General features: G+C 40.5%; 1 protein-coding gene and 1 pseudogene across 5 annotated transcripts in view; both read right to left on the reverse strand.

Moving 5' to 3' along the window:
• The window catches only part of RHBDD1 (rhomboid domain containing 1), a 115117-nt gene that overhangs the window by 32640 nt on the left and 66283 nt on the right, over window positions 1–16194 (reverse strand). For all 5 annotated transcript variants that reach the window (XM_068544319.1, XM_068544316.1, XM_068544317.1 and 2 more), the window contains exon 6: window positions 15913–16056. In XM_068544319.1, coding sequence (XP_068400420.1) covers window positions 15913–16056 — 144 coding nt within the window. The remainder of the gene's footprint in view (window positions 1–15912; window positions 16057–16194) is intronic.
• On the reverse strand, window positions 592–1022 carry LOC137764710 (large ribosomal subunit protein uL29 pseudogene; annotated as a pseudogene).

Here is a 16194-nt window from a genome sequence, read left to right on the forward strand (position 1 = left end):
CTTTCCATCCACCCATCCCATTCCTAAATATTCCCAACCATCAGTCACCCTTCTCTTTGATTAGCAACAGTTTCACCCAGATAATAGCTATTTTTGTTGATGCCTTCCTAGTTCCCTCCCTCCACCCTTCCTCCCTCTCTCTTCCACTTGACTAAGTTCCCTGAAGGCAGAGGATTTGGTTTTTGTTTATCTTCATTTTGGAGGAAGAGAGATGGCTACCTTGCTCATACGTGGCACAATATGGGTTTTCCAAATATTCTAAAAATTACATAGAAAGAATTTAGAAATCTAGGTAACTACTAAAATGGATGGTACTATCTGTACCTTCAATTAAAAAAAAAAAAAAAGTACCCATTGTCTCCTGCTAGAGCTTCTTAAGGGCGACACAGAGAGAAATGGGAACCTCTCTCCGTGGCCCTCAAGGAACTCCTCACCTAAAGACCTAAAGACCTGCGAGAATCACCAGGGGAACTTATAAAGCAATCCCAGGACCTGGGCCCGCGCCGCTGTCTTTGTGCACCTGCCCTCACCCCTGCCCCACCAGCTGTATATTCTGATTTATTTGGGGGCCAAGGCACTGATTTTTTTTTTTTTTTTTTTTTGCCAGTTTGTTTGTTTTATTGACACCTGGATGCTCGGGCCTTGACCGCCTACTTCCGGAGCGGGTACAGCCGCTGCTTCCGCTGCTGCTTCTCGGGCTTCAGGTTCTCTTCGCGTTTGTTGAGCCGGCGGCACATGGCACGCGTTTTCTTGGGCCGCAGATCCAGGGGCTTGTACTTCCTGCCCTTATAGAATTTCCTGAGGTTCTCTTTCTGAGTCTGGTTAATGACGGTGAGTACACGGGCGATGGCTTTGCGAACAACTCGGATCTTGGAGAGTTTGGACGCCGCGCCGCCTGTTACTTTAGCCACGCGTAGCTGGGCCAGCTCCACTTTCAGGTCCTCCAGCGGTTTCAGCAGCTCCTCCTCCTTCTCGCCGCGAAGGTCTCGAGCCTTCATCTTGGCCATGACTGTAGGGTCAGCCTCCGCTGCCTTCTCGGAGGGCAAAAAGCGGCACTGACAATTTTTAAAAGCTCCCCAGGTGATTGTAACAGGAAGCCAGGATTGAGAACTACCAAAATCTCTGAAACCCCTCCTCTAGTTACTTAACAAATGCTAGTTAACTATATGCTTGGCCTTTCATTGTCTTACAGGCCTTGGAGGCACCCACGACTCATTTACTGAAACACATTGCACATCAATGGTTATTCTTTTTTCAGAAATCAAGTGAGGTCACTGCTCGAATAAACTTAATTCTCCTTGATGTCAGTGAGCTGTAGCTTTCATAAAAGTCCACTCTCCTTCATTTAATATGGTCTTTTCTAACTTTCCATTGAATTGGAATATTCTATCTATAGTTAGCTGAGTGTTTACCTGTGGGTTGGAAAACAGCTGGGGATTTCATGTTCCCTGGACTTTCACAGGTCTCCACTGAAGGCCCTGAAAACACTCAACCATGAAATCTGCAGTAGAAATTCCCATAGGAAGTTTAAAGTTGACCAAGAAGACATTAATAACCTCTATTTGAAAAACTTAATTTGAAACTTTTTGATGAATATTTTACAGAAAACTCTAACTCACTAGAATTTCTAATTTCATTCCAATAGGAATGAGTATGAATACACAAAAAAGTTCACTAAGCTAGTAAAATACGAGTAGCATTTAGATTATTAATTATATTAATTATTAATTAAATTATTATGATGATGACCATACCAATACAATATGAAAGGCAAAATGATGTCATGAGTAAGTACATAGACTCTGGAACCAAGATGGCTTGTGCTCAAATCTCAGCTCTGTCACTTATTAGCTAAGGGACCTCAGTTTGCCTTCCTTCGGTTTAGTCTCTTCTCTGAAATGGGTAAACAGTAACACTGCATTGGTGGTTGCTGGATTGAGTGAACACACACGCACATACACACTCATGTGCATACACACGCACACACACTAAACATGCATACATGTCACTTATAATGGTGCCTGGTGTGCTGGAACTCACTCAAATTCCATCTCTCTCCCTGCAACCCAATCCCCACACGCAGCAGAGTGAGCTTAAAATCCAGATTTCATCTTACTGCCCTCCCTACTTAAAAGTCTCAATGGTTTCCCCTGTTTCCAGGGTCAAGTACAAAACCCTTAAACACGACATACCAGGCCTTTCACAACCTGATTCCCACCCATCTTGCCACTCTGGTCAGACAACGAAAAATATATTGCAGCCACAACCATCGCAGTACCTACAATGGGCCACCCTCTCATCTCAGGGCCTTTACCCATTTTCTCTGCTTCCCTTGCCCCTTTGTTCACACCCTTCACTAACTTCTCATCACATTCAGGGAAAAACCAAAATCCTTAGATGGCACATGGTCTGGAGCCCACTAATTCAAATTTAGGATCAATACCTCGATTGTCTCAAACTTAGATACGATACATTCATTCATATGAGAAAGGATGCTCACTCCCTACATATTTGCCTGCCAATCTTTAAGATAATTAAGGTGATAGCAGATGTTATGACGTCATTACAGCCACTCAAGAGGAAAACCTGTGAATTCTGAGTTTAGAATAAATAGTATCCTGTCTGTATACCTCTCTCTTCTGTTTGCTGTAGGTGCAATATTTAATTTGTTTCCATGTTAAATAGCTGTTTGTCTATTCATGTAACTAAAACAGCAGAGAAAGACACCCTTTTTAGAAAACACAAGTCTGGGTGTTTTTAAGGACAGTGCTCATTTGATCTCATTATTCTGCCAGTTAATTGACAGGAAAGAACATCCTAATTGCTCATTAACTCTGAAGATGTCCCCTTGTCTGGTGTCAAGGTCTAAGAGATACAGGGTACACAGCAGCTGTACAACTGCTGCTGCTTTAGGGGGACAAAGCATTAGGTTTGCACAGTTAAAAAACAGCAGATGTTCTGATATGGGTTTCAAACAATCCCATCTATAATATGGTAGAATTTGGTGGTGAGTTATTTTCCCCTCAGGCTAATAAGATGAACCACATCGCTGATTAACTATTATTTTCTGGGGCCACAAGGTTTTTTTCATGGCTACCGCTTATGGAAATCATTCTTGGTTGGATTGTAAACTGCCAAAATGGCAACTGGTTTGAAAGGCTCTCCGAGAAAGGCGTTCCTTGGTGCTCTTTTCCTCTACCCACCCTTGTCCCTACATGCAAGGCCATCTGGTCCTGTGATAATAAGCAAAAGCGTAAGAGAAACAAGCCATCAACACAGGCCTGCGCAGTGACTATTCAGATCCCTTCCTCAAAGCCTACAAAGAAACCCAGAATTCCAGGAAACAGCTATACCCACTTACCAAGAAGCACTGTCTCCATGCTTCCCTGATATACAAAACATTAAGATGATAATAATTAGCAAATAATTAGGGCTGCCAAGGGGTAAGGAAACACTGTCATAACCTGACAAGTGTCACAGTGTCAAAGCTCTGCTCAAAATGGGCCTCGCTGGCCCTGAGTTATCTAAGCCAGGGGCTCATTTCCCTCCTCACCCCCATGTGTCTCGCCAAAAAGCATCCTCTACACGATGGTAAAGTACTTGGGGCTTTAAGTTTATCTTTGTCACAGCACAGTGTGCCAAAAGAAGGGCCCTGCTAACCCCCAGAGACGCAGCTTATTTAAAGTTATAATGAAGACAGCAGGTGTTCCATACAGATGTCTCTTCTTTTAGAAGACACCTATTAAACACTTTATTCTCCCTTAATCTCGGTGGGCTAAGCTGCATTTTATTTCAGCATCACCCGAGCCAAAAGCAAACTGTTTCCCTTTAGTCTCACTGAGCTGAAAATTAAAAACGACTCGGTTTTGGGTTGTTTTGGTTGATTTGCAGGGAATCCTGAACGCGGTGATTCTAGAGTCAACTCCCATTGCTTTCTGGTAACAATGAAAGCAATGCCAGACTCCCCAGAAAGTATGCCAGACTCCCCCCCTTTCCTTGGCGACCCAAACCTCTGAGTGCCAACCACCTCACACCTTCCAGTGAGATGAAGCAGAACAGATCTGAAAGGACTGCACTCGATAAAATGTATGCTGCTTTCACTTTTGTAAACTGTAAAGTCAAATGGAAATGCCTAGTGCCATGGCACTAAAGCAGCCTCAAACTAAGACAGGATCCAGTGTGTTCTGGAACCCTTAAGAAAGAAATCATTGTAGCAGCCAGGGGAGAGCTAGCTACCAGTAACAGGAACCACTGGTCTTCTTGCCCAAAGTGTGTGGATACCTTTAGCCTGGAAGGTTGGAGTAGAGATGAGAAGGGAAAGAAGGAAATGAGCAAAAAGGAAAAGTGGAGACAGGATGTAGAGATCCTGGTCTGGATGCTCCCCTCTGCGCAATCTCCCTCAACACTCTCACAGACCATAAGTAGCCCGCAGAAGCTGGAGGTGAAGGTGTGAGGTGCAGTTTTCTCTGCATTTCTCTACAAAAAATGACCTGATGCCTTTAATGGGATGGCACTGTGGAGAATATCGAAGAAGAGGAAGGTCAATATTGAATATTTTTAGCAATGCATAGGTTTTCATATTTTTTCTTAATAAAGGTTCTCCGTGATTTTGCAGACATTTTAGAAAATGGAGTCAAGCCAAAACAAGAAAGTAAGTCACCATAATCTTATATCTGAGAAATAAGGATGAGTGGCACTTTGCTAAATATTATTCCAATCTTTTTTATAGTACATTTACTAGGTCTAACAAAAATAAGTGAGTTTCTACTAAGACTACTGCTATGTCCTGCTCATTTGACTCACTGTGAACCTGCTTCTATTTTTAGTGGCTAAGTATTATTCTAGATCATGATTTATTTCACCTATTTCCTATTGGGGCATGATTAGGCCATTCGCGCGTTTTCCAAACCAGATGATTACAATGTAATTTTAATCAGCTTAATATTTATAGTAATCTTAATAACGCTGTGCAATTTTGGTCCTGTCTTACAACAAAAGTAGATTTAAAAAACACAGATGTGACACAGGAAGATTGCTGGTCCCTAATTGAGATGCTTGAAGATATATAAATATATATTGTGCATGACTCTCACATCTGGCTCTCCATAACGAAGTTCAACAGAATTATAAATAGTTTTGAATCCTTGGAGAACTGCCATGTGATGAAACTAGACCACTTTGAAAGCTATTTGTGATTCTATAATAAATGGAAACCAACATATGACTTGATTTTTCTCACTAGCAAAACAACACAACAAAACGGATGAACACGTGCACCTCTGAGTGAGATTCAAGAGGTTGAGTAGACGACAGTGAAAATTCTCACGTGAATGATTCACGTGTAATATTGACAGGTGGCTCAACATAAAATTCTGTCTTAAAGCACACTTAGTGCAAGCACATTTATTCTTTTTTGTTATGAATCTTTTCTTTTCTAAAAAGAAAGCCACTGAAGAAAAATTGAGTCCTATTTAAATGGACAATGCAAATACCCTTAATTCAAATGTCACTAATTGTCCATAGTAAAAACAGTATTTTCAAACTCATATGCTATGATTTTTGGTAGAAACAAATCACTGCCCAGCAGATTATTTATGATTGTCTATAGAAAGCATTTTTTTGGTGTGTGTTCTATTAGGTACCTGAGATGCAAGTTTCTTGTGTAAGAAGGGCATTCTTTCCCTAAACAAACTATTTCACAATTTTTAATTAATGTCAGGAATTTTTGCTTAAAAAAAGAGACAACCCAACCAAACAAAAGAACTTAGCCAATCATGTGAGGACCACAGTAAGAGAAATGTCATTGTCATTCTACAAGTAATACTGTCTTTTTAAATGTAGCTAGGACTGTTCTATAGTGACCACACCTACCAAAGGGTTTTCAGTGTTCTGATTTCAGGATGGTCGCAATGGCCAATCCGCCTCCCGAAACACAAACATAACTCCAGCTCGGCCATGCGGGCTGACTATGTGGAGGACTACAGACAGAATCGTGCTGGTCTCTTCCATCACTGACAATTCACGACAGCCTAGAAGCGCTTTTTCTGAAGAGGCCCCGACTGGGAATAGAGAAGTCTGGCCTTCTTGCCTGGTGTTTACCACTCAGAATGTGACCCCGGGCCAGCCATTTAATTTCTCTGTGCTTCTACTTCCCAATCTAAAACAATGGCTATAATTACAAATGCTTATTTCGTAGGGTTCTGTGTGGGGTGGGGATGTGAACCTTCCTAGCACAGTAACCACGAGGGAAGAGGTACTGCTTGTTGACCTGGAAAGAATTCACCAAAACATTTACAGTGGTTTCTTCTGGGTGCCTGTATTATGGGTAGCTGCAAGGATACACCTCAAATGTGATGTGGTTTTTCTCTGGGTGGTGGGGTTATGGATCGCTTTTTGTCTTCTTTTTGGTGATTTGTATTGATCATTTTCCAGCGTGAATATGTTCTGCTTTTATAACCAGCAGGACAAATGCTTATCCAAATTCTAAAAGACCATAATAACCGAGTTCAGGGACCCATCATCACCTGTCTCGGGCCCTCAGCACCGTCCACCCTGGGACATCTGGAATTCAGGGAGGACTTCCAGAAAAGGAGCTGAGTGCTGCCTCTTTCCATGGCAAAACAAAAGCAGAACCGCACGGCAATCACAGCGCATATCTAGCAGGTGTTAGCACACACACATCAGAGCGGTCTCACACACGTCATCACCTGCCTCCCTTCCTTCTGAAGGCCAGAAGGACTCTGTCCCTGCGGTTGGAGAAGCTGAGAGTCCATCTGCAGCCAGCCTGGAAGGCGGATGCGGAAGCTAATTCAGGGGTTCAGCTCTGCTCTAGGGTGGACACACAGGAGCCCAAGGAAATGTGGATCCAATCTAGCACCTTCCAGGAAGGTCCTGACCCCCAGGCTCTTCATGCCTGGGGAACCCAACCTACATCACAACAGCATCCCCAGGGCAGGACACCGTCCACAGTAACTGGGCCAGAGATATAAATGATGGGATATTAAGCCTCTTGACTTCTCCGAGTCTGTTTCCTCATTGAGTAAGATCAGGTGTCAGATATGCTGACCTCTGAGGTCACTCTCAGTGCCAGTTATGTTTGAAAATGGTTCAGCCTTGTCTCATTCTCCATTATCTACTTTAAAAAGTAATTTAAGTAAATTAAGCAAAGGATCGAAACAATAGGTCCCTCCCCAAGACTGCAGTTATGTGCTTAAAATTATATGCTAAACTTAGGTGGTATATGTTATCTGTACTTACAATGCTTAGAAAGGAATTAGAAAGGTTCAAATAAAAAAGAATAAAATTTTATTCACTGAAAATATCAACTACTGAGTCTATGAAATAAAGTCTCAAAGTCTGGGCCTTCAGCTCAAAAAAAAAAAAAATAGATAATGTTTGGTTTGGTTTCATATTTTAGTACAGACACAGAGAATTAGAAACTTCTTCACACCCTCAATTGTTTGATTAATAAGAATGTAAAATCCACTGTAATTTTAAAGCACTATTGACATCTCTCTTCCTAATTAAAACATTTTATGAAACGATGAGTTTCTTAATCACACCTATATTAATAGTTTTCTCCAATTAAGTTTGATCTTATAAAACAGTGAATATTCACCTCAATAACTTCGAGATTAAAAACTGTATAGATAACTTGAGTATCCAAATCATCATATTAGTAAATTTGATATTCTCTAGAATTCTTACATAACTTAGGGAATCATAGTTGCTGAAGCAGAGAACTTCATAGATGGGTAAGTAAAGTGATCAGCTCATTTCAAAAGTTACTGTATCTCTTTCCTAAATCTAATATATTGGGTAGCTGAAGTGAAGTCAGTCACTAAAATCTCCTGTCGTTCAGCAGAAAGAACAGTGTTTTTGGTTTGACAGCAAAGAACAAGATTTACTCATTTCCGTACCCTGCAGTGCTTAACAGTACCATACACAAACAAGGGGCTCCAATTGGAATTTGCTGAGGAACAGAATGAATAATGATCCAGAGCAACGTGATGAGTGTGCAAGGTAATATTTCCGAAACCATCAAGACTTGGTAGCCCACAAAACAGGGTCCAAGTGTGGGGGAAGATGAAAGGGACATGGGTGGGTGGAATTAATTCATTAGAGGTTTGTTTATACTTTTATTGCTAAATCTACTCATTAGCATCTGAATGATCCCTTTCAATAAATGGTGATTGTGGGGTTAGGTAGCGGAGGAAAAATTATAAGTTCACATAGAACTATTAATGTTAATTTCTCAAATATGTTTCAGTTTCATGTATCATTATCTTTATTATTTTAGCAACGGCTGAGCTACAGTTAATCTTTTTAAGTATAAAACCTCAACAGAAGCCTGCTCCTTCCCAATAGGGACCTAAACAGAACTCTGGTCCACTTATTTTATTATTTCTTTTCCTGACTGGGATATATTCACATGTTATTTTGCAGGTTTGAAACATCATGTATTTACATTTCTTTATATGCACAATTTCACATCTAGATACAGTCTCAAATATCAAACTTTACTCACTGAAATGAATATCTCCAACGTAGAGAGAAGGGAGTAAGAACCTATAATCCAAAGGAAGTGTTCTGCAATGAAACTGCTTTTAGGAAATCTGGCAGATGGCGCTTTTTCATTACAGAGAAAGTTTTCCTGGGGGAAAACACACCAAATTACTTAAAAAAAAGAAGTGGTCACACGGAATGAGCTGTACATCTCTGTCCTGGCCTGCAACACGCCTGCAAAGCCAAGCAGGCCAGCCGTGATCATTTGCATATGTTAAAAATCGCCAACTGCATTATGCCTGCACTGGGCCAGTGAAGGCTCAAATAATCATGCAACTGAAGCAGATACCACCATCAAATGCATGTATTTATCAATTTAGATCCGCCTTAGACAGCTGTGTGAATTTATCTTCCAGAAATGATCTTTCATCCGTCAGCCCTGAGACCTATATGACAAACACTCGCCAATATTCCCGACATTTCTCAATATCCGCATCTCTTTCTAGCTACGCCCGTCCTGCTCAGTCCATTACCACAGAATGGAAAAGGAAGAAACTTTGAAGAGGACCCAGTTCAACTCTCTTATTATAAAAAATAATAATAAAACAAAGGTCTGATCAGATTCAGTGACTCACACCTCACGTAAAGTTAGTTAGTTCACTGATATTCCAGGACTGAAGCTCAGACCACTGAATTCCCATCCTTTTCTCTTTGTACCACACGATGAAAGATTAAAAAGAACATGTACATAATTTATTCCATTTTTTTCAAAATTTTTCATACAACAATAAAGAAACAAGACAGATGTCATTTTTATTTACCTTGGTGTAGCCTCAATAAAAAGCAAAATATACAACGCAGTTAAAATAAATTCTCTTTTTGTTTTTTTTATTTAAAATGTATCTGAATTGGTCCCTATGAACATATATGCCTATAAACAGGATTCAAAGATATTGTCAAGTGATCTTTTCATAACAAAAGCCCTAGATATTAATGCGGAACCCAGATACTCTTTTCCAATATGGCTCCCCTGGTAATTTTACATGTAAGGACTTAGAGACAAAGGAACAACCAGTTTCATTCTGAAGCCAAGACCTTTGTCGTATGTCCCACCACAGCTTCGCATATGGCTAGCCAGCAACCCCAACTGTACAATGTGGGGAGTGGGTGACAACTCTGCTTGATTTTCACAAGAGAGCCAAAGTGTGATTGTGGCCATTTGCCTTTCAGAAGAGTCTAAGAAAAGAAGCACACGTTACTCCACATGTCATGAGGATTTCCAGTTTTAACCAGTACACATGCTCCAGACTGGCAGATAGAAGTTGAAAAGGACACAGCTTTGTACCCAGCCACCCGCTGAACTTGGTGGCAGGCTATTTAAAAAAAAAAAAAAAGGGCACAAATTATACATGGAAGGACGTGGGGGAGAGGGGCGAGGAAAATGCAACGAGCTAATGTTCCTAGTTGGCATCTGCCTTTTGACTCAAAGAAAGGAGATGGCTCTCGTCCAAAATTTTTCTATTATTGTGGTATCAGCTGCCTCTTGGATTCTTTTATAAGAACTGAAACTGCCAACAGAACAAGACAAGATTTCTGTTAATGGTAGTAAATGTGCAGGCTTCTTGAAATAATAGGGATTCCGATATTTCTTCTACAGAGGCTACTTTGGTATTATTATTCCTGGCATGAGCTTTAGGACTTATAATTATGGCCAGGTACTATTAAGAAATATGACAACAGCAAATTCTGAGGTTAAAAAAGTTGTTACCTTGATTCTTTAATTTACTCTTCCAATATATTGAACTAAAGAAACTAATTGGTGCTGGATGTCTCTTGCTGGACTGGCATTCTACCAAATGAATTTCTATTAGTTGGCCCTTTCAAATCTCAGTATTATTGATGACTGTTACACTAACTTCTTACTCTGAAAACTGGGAATCAAAGAGAAAGAATTAAGCATTTACCTAGCCTTTTAAAAAAGGACTATAGATTCTACCTACTTCATGAGGGAATGATCACATTTTTTAAAAAAAGCCAATAAATAAATTACTAGACAGATTATGTCTAGTAAATGACAGATTCAAACTGGGAATGTAGAAAACTGGAAAAAGCATCACTACTACCCTTATAATAAACATGAATGCTGGACAATCTGCAAATCAATACCTTTTCCTGAACCCAACAGAAAGCTGAGGCAGTAGGGCAGCCAACTAGACAGAAGTCTAAAACAGCATAGGAACACTTGCTTACCTAGGACAGACTCTACTGGACACTAATAAAAAGAATTCAGCCAAAACTGTTTAACTGCTAAAGGCTGAGTGCAAGCTAGCAAGATGCTATTCATAGAATATATAACACGGAACATATTGGGGGCTGCAGTACAAAGGAATTCCCACCCACTTTCAGGCTCTTCTCAGGACCTCATGTGGCCCTTGCAAAAGACCTATGTGAGCCCAGAGAAAGTGTCCTTTGTCCTCTGTCATTCCTGGCATAGTCCTGAGGGAAAGAAGAGCAGCCACTGCAGGAAAGGTCTGCATGAAAGGCTGCCTAGATCCTTCTTCCCTATCGTCCCTAAGGAACAAAAGACTTAAATACCTGGGAGAAAGGCAAAAGCCAAGTTTCCCTTAAGGAAATGGTGAAAACCTCCTGCAGTTTAGAGAAGGGAAGAGGAGAAAAAAAAAAAAACACCCTCTAAACTGGGGAGAGGGGCAGGGATACTGAGAAGGCCACACCTCCAAACCAAGGGACACAGTGACCACGTGGACTAAGGCTTAATCAGAGCACCCCCGGCACTGGTCTCCACCACCAAACTAAAAAGCACAGACTAACACGCAATAGCAGTGTGCCACCGGGGGAGGGGCAGTGGAGGGGATGGAGTACCTGTCCCAGTTACAGCACAAAGACTTACAACTGAAGTTCAAGCAGACATTGAGAGGCGCTCTGGCAAATCAGCCCCCACCCTAAAAACAAGGTAACATTAGAGGAATTCGAAGTCTTTGATGCGCTGAGGGGACCATACAGTACACACTCAGTATTACTCACAGTAATTCTACATAATTCAAAATACTCACAGTGCTCAATAGAACAAGTAGACAGATAATCCATAGGGATTAGAAGATCTACGCAACACTATCAACTCAATTAATCTGACTAACATTTGTAAAACACTCCACCCAACTAGAGCAGGACACACATTCTTTTCAGGTGAACATGGCATTTTCACCAGGATGGTCCATAAAATATCACAACCAGGTGAGATTTATCCTGAGAATACAAACCTGCTTCAAGTTTGAAAATCAAAATAATTTAGTATGTCAATAGACCAAAGAAGAAAAAGTATATAATAATCTCTACAAATATAGAATAAAAAATACTATTTTTAATAGCATACCTCCCCCTGCAGAAAGAAAGAAAGAAAGAAAGAAAGAAAGAAAGAAAGAAAGAAAGAAAGAAAGAAAGAAAGAAAGAAAGAAAGAAAGAAAGAAAGAAAGACTGACTTAGGTATAAGTTTAAGAAAATATATAAATATATGAAGGAACTGTATGTTCAAAAAATTTTAGTGGTGTGAAAAAATGATTACAACCTAATACTGAATGAAAAAAAGTAAGGTTCAAAATAGTACATACCATATGGTCAACTTTTATAAAATAAACTCAAACCAAATATTTTTCCACCGGAAGAAAAGGCTAAAAAGTAATAAAGCCCATTTTAAAAAATGTCTCCTCGGTTTCTCACTCTTAATAAGACAGTCATGAAGTGTTTTAAGGAAAATAAAATTGAAATTAATATAAACAATTTGCAAAGCTATTTCCTTTGCTGTCACCCGTTAGTGTATAATGCACTTCAAGGAGTCTCTTCAGATCAGTTTCATTGGAACTAGTTCCATATGCTCTTAAAACATCCACTGAAAATGAAATTCTGTGGTCAAATAAGTTTGGAAAACATTACATTTAATAAATTGGTTTCTTAATTGTAGAACTAATTAGAATCGTCAGTATAACAGTGCCATTCTGGATCTTCAAGGGGGTACAGTTTGCAGTTTCCCAAACTTATTTGAACGTAGAACTTATGAAGGGGGGGAGTGAGCGAGTGAAAGAATGAGAGAGACAGGAAAGGAGAGAGCAGAGAGAGTTGTTTCGGCTAAAAATTGAAAGTAAGTTGCAGACATATTATTTTGCTTCTAAATACTTCAGTGGGTATCTCCCAAGAATCAGGGACCTTCTGTTACTTATCCATAATACCAAAGAAGGTTAATTTCCCAAATAACATCTAATATCTAGTCCAAATACAAAATTCTCCTGTTTCCTCAAAATTTTTCTTTTATAAGAACCAGTTTTTCAAGGTTCTCATGTTATATTTGCTTGTTATTTCCTTTTAACAGAAAATCACATCTTGCTTTTTTTATGATACTGTTTGGTTGGTTTCTTTTTCCCCAGGAGACCAGTCTCACTGAATTGTAGAAACCTCACGTTTTATCTGATTTCTCAACTTATTCCTCTATTCCATGTATTTCCTGTATATGGACCCCTTACATTGGAAGACTTAATTAGAGTCAGGCTAAACATTTTTAGTAAGAATATGTCATAGACGGTGCTGTGTTCCTCATATGGCATCATATCAGGAGACACACAATATCAGGCCCTCCCACCAACAATGCCGCCACGTTTGATCGCTGGATTCAGGTGGTGATTGTCAAATCTCTGTTTCCCGCTCCTATTAGCGTGTCCTCTATGAGGTGATACTTTATCACCATGTGAATGTCCCATTTCTTTTTTTAATTTTTATTGGAGTAGAGTTGATTTACAATGTTGTGTTAGCTTCAGGTGTACAGCAAAGTGGATCAGTTATACAATGTCCGGTTTCTAAACAACCTTTTAACTAATGGTTTATAGTGCCTGATGATCTTTACAAGGCTACCAGTTATTTCATTGGTTTCTTGTTAATTTTTATTTACTTCTTTTAAAATTCCTTTTTAGGAAAATGTACTCTTTGTGGGATATAGTTAGGTGAGTTTTGACAAATGCAAAGAGTTGTGTATCCATCACAACAACCAAGATACAGAATAATTCTATCACTCCAAAAAATTCCCTCCTATTGTCCCTTTGTGGTACTAAATAAAGTTTTGTACAAAGTCCATGCTTAGTAGGTTTGCCCTGACTTACTTAACTTTTTTTTGTGTGTGTGGTAGACTGGGATTAATATTTTTATCAATAACATTCCTACTGTATTTCTAAGATTTGCATCCAAGAGAGCATATCGTATTTACATGCAATGGACAGTCCAAGGTAACAAATCAGACCACAGTTCTGTTAAGATCATGGCTTGTTCCAAATTAAATTAAATACATAATATCCTTACCTCCAGGAATATTTCATGTCTCACCTGGGAGTGATTAAGCAGCTGTGGGCACAGGACTAACCTTGAGAATTTGTTAAAATACAGCCTCCGGGGCCCTGCCCCCAGAGGTTAGGATTCCAAGGCTAAGGCATGCTTTCAGTGATTGCGATACCAGTCGTCCACTGAATCTAGTGATTACAAGAATGGCCCCAATTATCCACCTCTCCTTCTGTGCATCCCCTTTGCAATGTGACTCTGCAGCTCCTCCCGTGAAGAGATGGAGTCTATTTCCCTATCCCATGAATCTTGTCTGGTCTCACGACATGCTTCAGTAACAAAATACAGCGGAACTGACAATGCATCAGCAAAAGTCTCACTTGTTTCCACACTCTCCCTTGGAACCCTCGTGCTGAGGCCTTGTGAACGAGCCTGGGCTGGCCTGCTGGATGACGAGTCACGTACGGCCCAGTCTCCACCATCGCATCAGACAACAGTCAGTCAGCCATGTGAAGGCGGTCACCCTAGAGCAGCCAGCCCCAGATGACCACTGCAGACACCTCAGCACACCAGCCGAGGTCATGGAAGCCTGGCCCAGTGGACCCGTACACACAGGAACAAGAAGAAGTGTGTATTGCTTTAAGCCATGTGTGGCAGGGTGATTTTAACCAGTAATAGACGACTGATAGACCACAGTTCTGCTACTCTTCAGCTGAGAAGTACTAATTTGTCTCTTCCTCCCCATTTCCTACGTCACCCCCTCCACGCACACTGTTGCTGCTAAGACTGTATTCCCTCAATTCAGAAACCAAGTAGTCACAATTTATGTATTCCCGTCATCTGGTGTGATGCCTGGTACCCCCCCGCCGGAGGTGCTCAGTCCTTGTTCGTGAAATGACTGCTGCCGGATTCACATACACGGGTCTGATCGCATCACTCCCCTGTGCAGAACTCTTACTGGCATTTACATCATACACCAGATCCATTTTCCACGTGGCATATTTAATTCTAGGACCTCTGTGATCAGGCCCCAGCCTAGCTGCCCACTCTTCTTCCCCTTCTTCTCTTAATGCTCCACTCGAAAGTGAAGGTGGCATGACCACACCGCTTGCTTCTGTGTCTGAGCAGATACTGATTCCTGCCTAGAAAGACCTTCCACACCTCTGCAAACTCTACACATTCTTGAAGGTCCAACTCGAATGCCACCTCTTCTGTGAAATTCTGATAGATCTAGCTAAGGAAAAGCTCACCCCTTCTCACTGCCTCTAGCAATTGGCCTAAGCCTCTCCTAGGTACCTGACATTATGGTTACTTACGGCATCTGGCATGCATTTCCCCTACCAGAGATTGTGAACTTTGGGTGGCGGGGGGAGATTCCATTTTTTAACCTTTCTGTATTCTTTATCACAGTACATGAAACACAGTAAGACCTTAATAAATGTTTATTGAATGAATAGATGATTTTTACTGCTTTTTTAAAACGGTAATACCCAAACTCATAAGCCAAACCCCGGAACAAAGATGGCAAAATAAATACAGCGGTTTTCGTATATCAGTTTGTAAAAGAATCTTCTGGAAAGCTGGTTAAAAATACAAATTCCTAGGCTCTGCCCACAGGAAGACTGGTTCAGCAGGCCTGCAGTGGAACCCTGAGTATGAATTCTTATCAAGCTATTCATGTGATTTTGAGGAAGGCTTGTGGCCAACAGTTTGATACACAGCGATATGTAGCCTACTTTACAGATATGAATTTCAAAGTAAACCCCTTCTTTCATGCGCCTAAGAATTTTTTTTTAAGTTCCTTGACTTTAATGACAAAGCACTGAGTGCAGCAGACCTATAAAAAGAACCACTTTAACAATACATACATAGTCTGGCACCTTATTAGCTTAGGTTGCTAGGAATATGGCATCACACCCCATTCTTTGTAATCACAATTTGCACACATGTTTTCATCTACATATCCTTTTTATAAACTATTTAAAGTTTAATTTGCTGCAAATAGTCCTTTTTCAGACATCTCACCACGTGAGTATGTACTTTAAAATAAAGTGAAGGGCGCAAAACTCCTACCTTGGTCCCGGAGGCTGGCTCTCAACGCTCTCTCCAGCTGTTCCTCTTCACTCAGTCCCGCTGTATACGCGTCATAGTTCCTGGGCACTTCTTCATAGTAACCTGGCCTGCCACGTGGGTAATAATCCTGATATCCAAAGTAGCCTACAGGCACAATGAAAAAGTTATGGAATGTTGCCATGGACTATTCTTTTCATACTTCCTATTTTGTTAGCAAAGACAATAAAATAATTTATGTCATTCTTTTGATTACAGTGGTAATCCTCAGAATAAGAAAAGATG

The sequence above is a fragment of the Eschrichtius robustus genome, chromosome 5, assembly GCF_028021215.1.
Source record: "Eschrichtius robustus isolate mEscRob2 chromosome 5, mEscRob2.pri, whole genome shotgun sequence".
Taxonomy (NCBI): Eukaryota; Metazoa; Chordata; class Mammalia; order Artiodactyla; family Eschrichtiidae; genus Eschrichtius; species Eschrichtius robustus.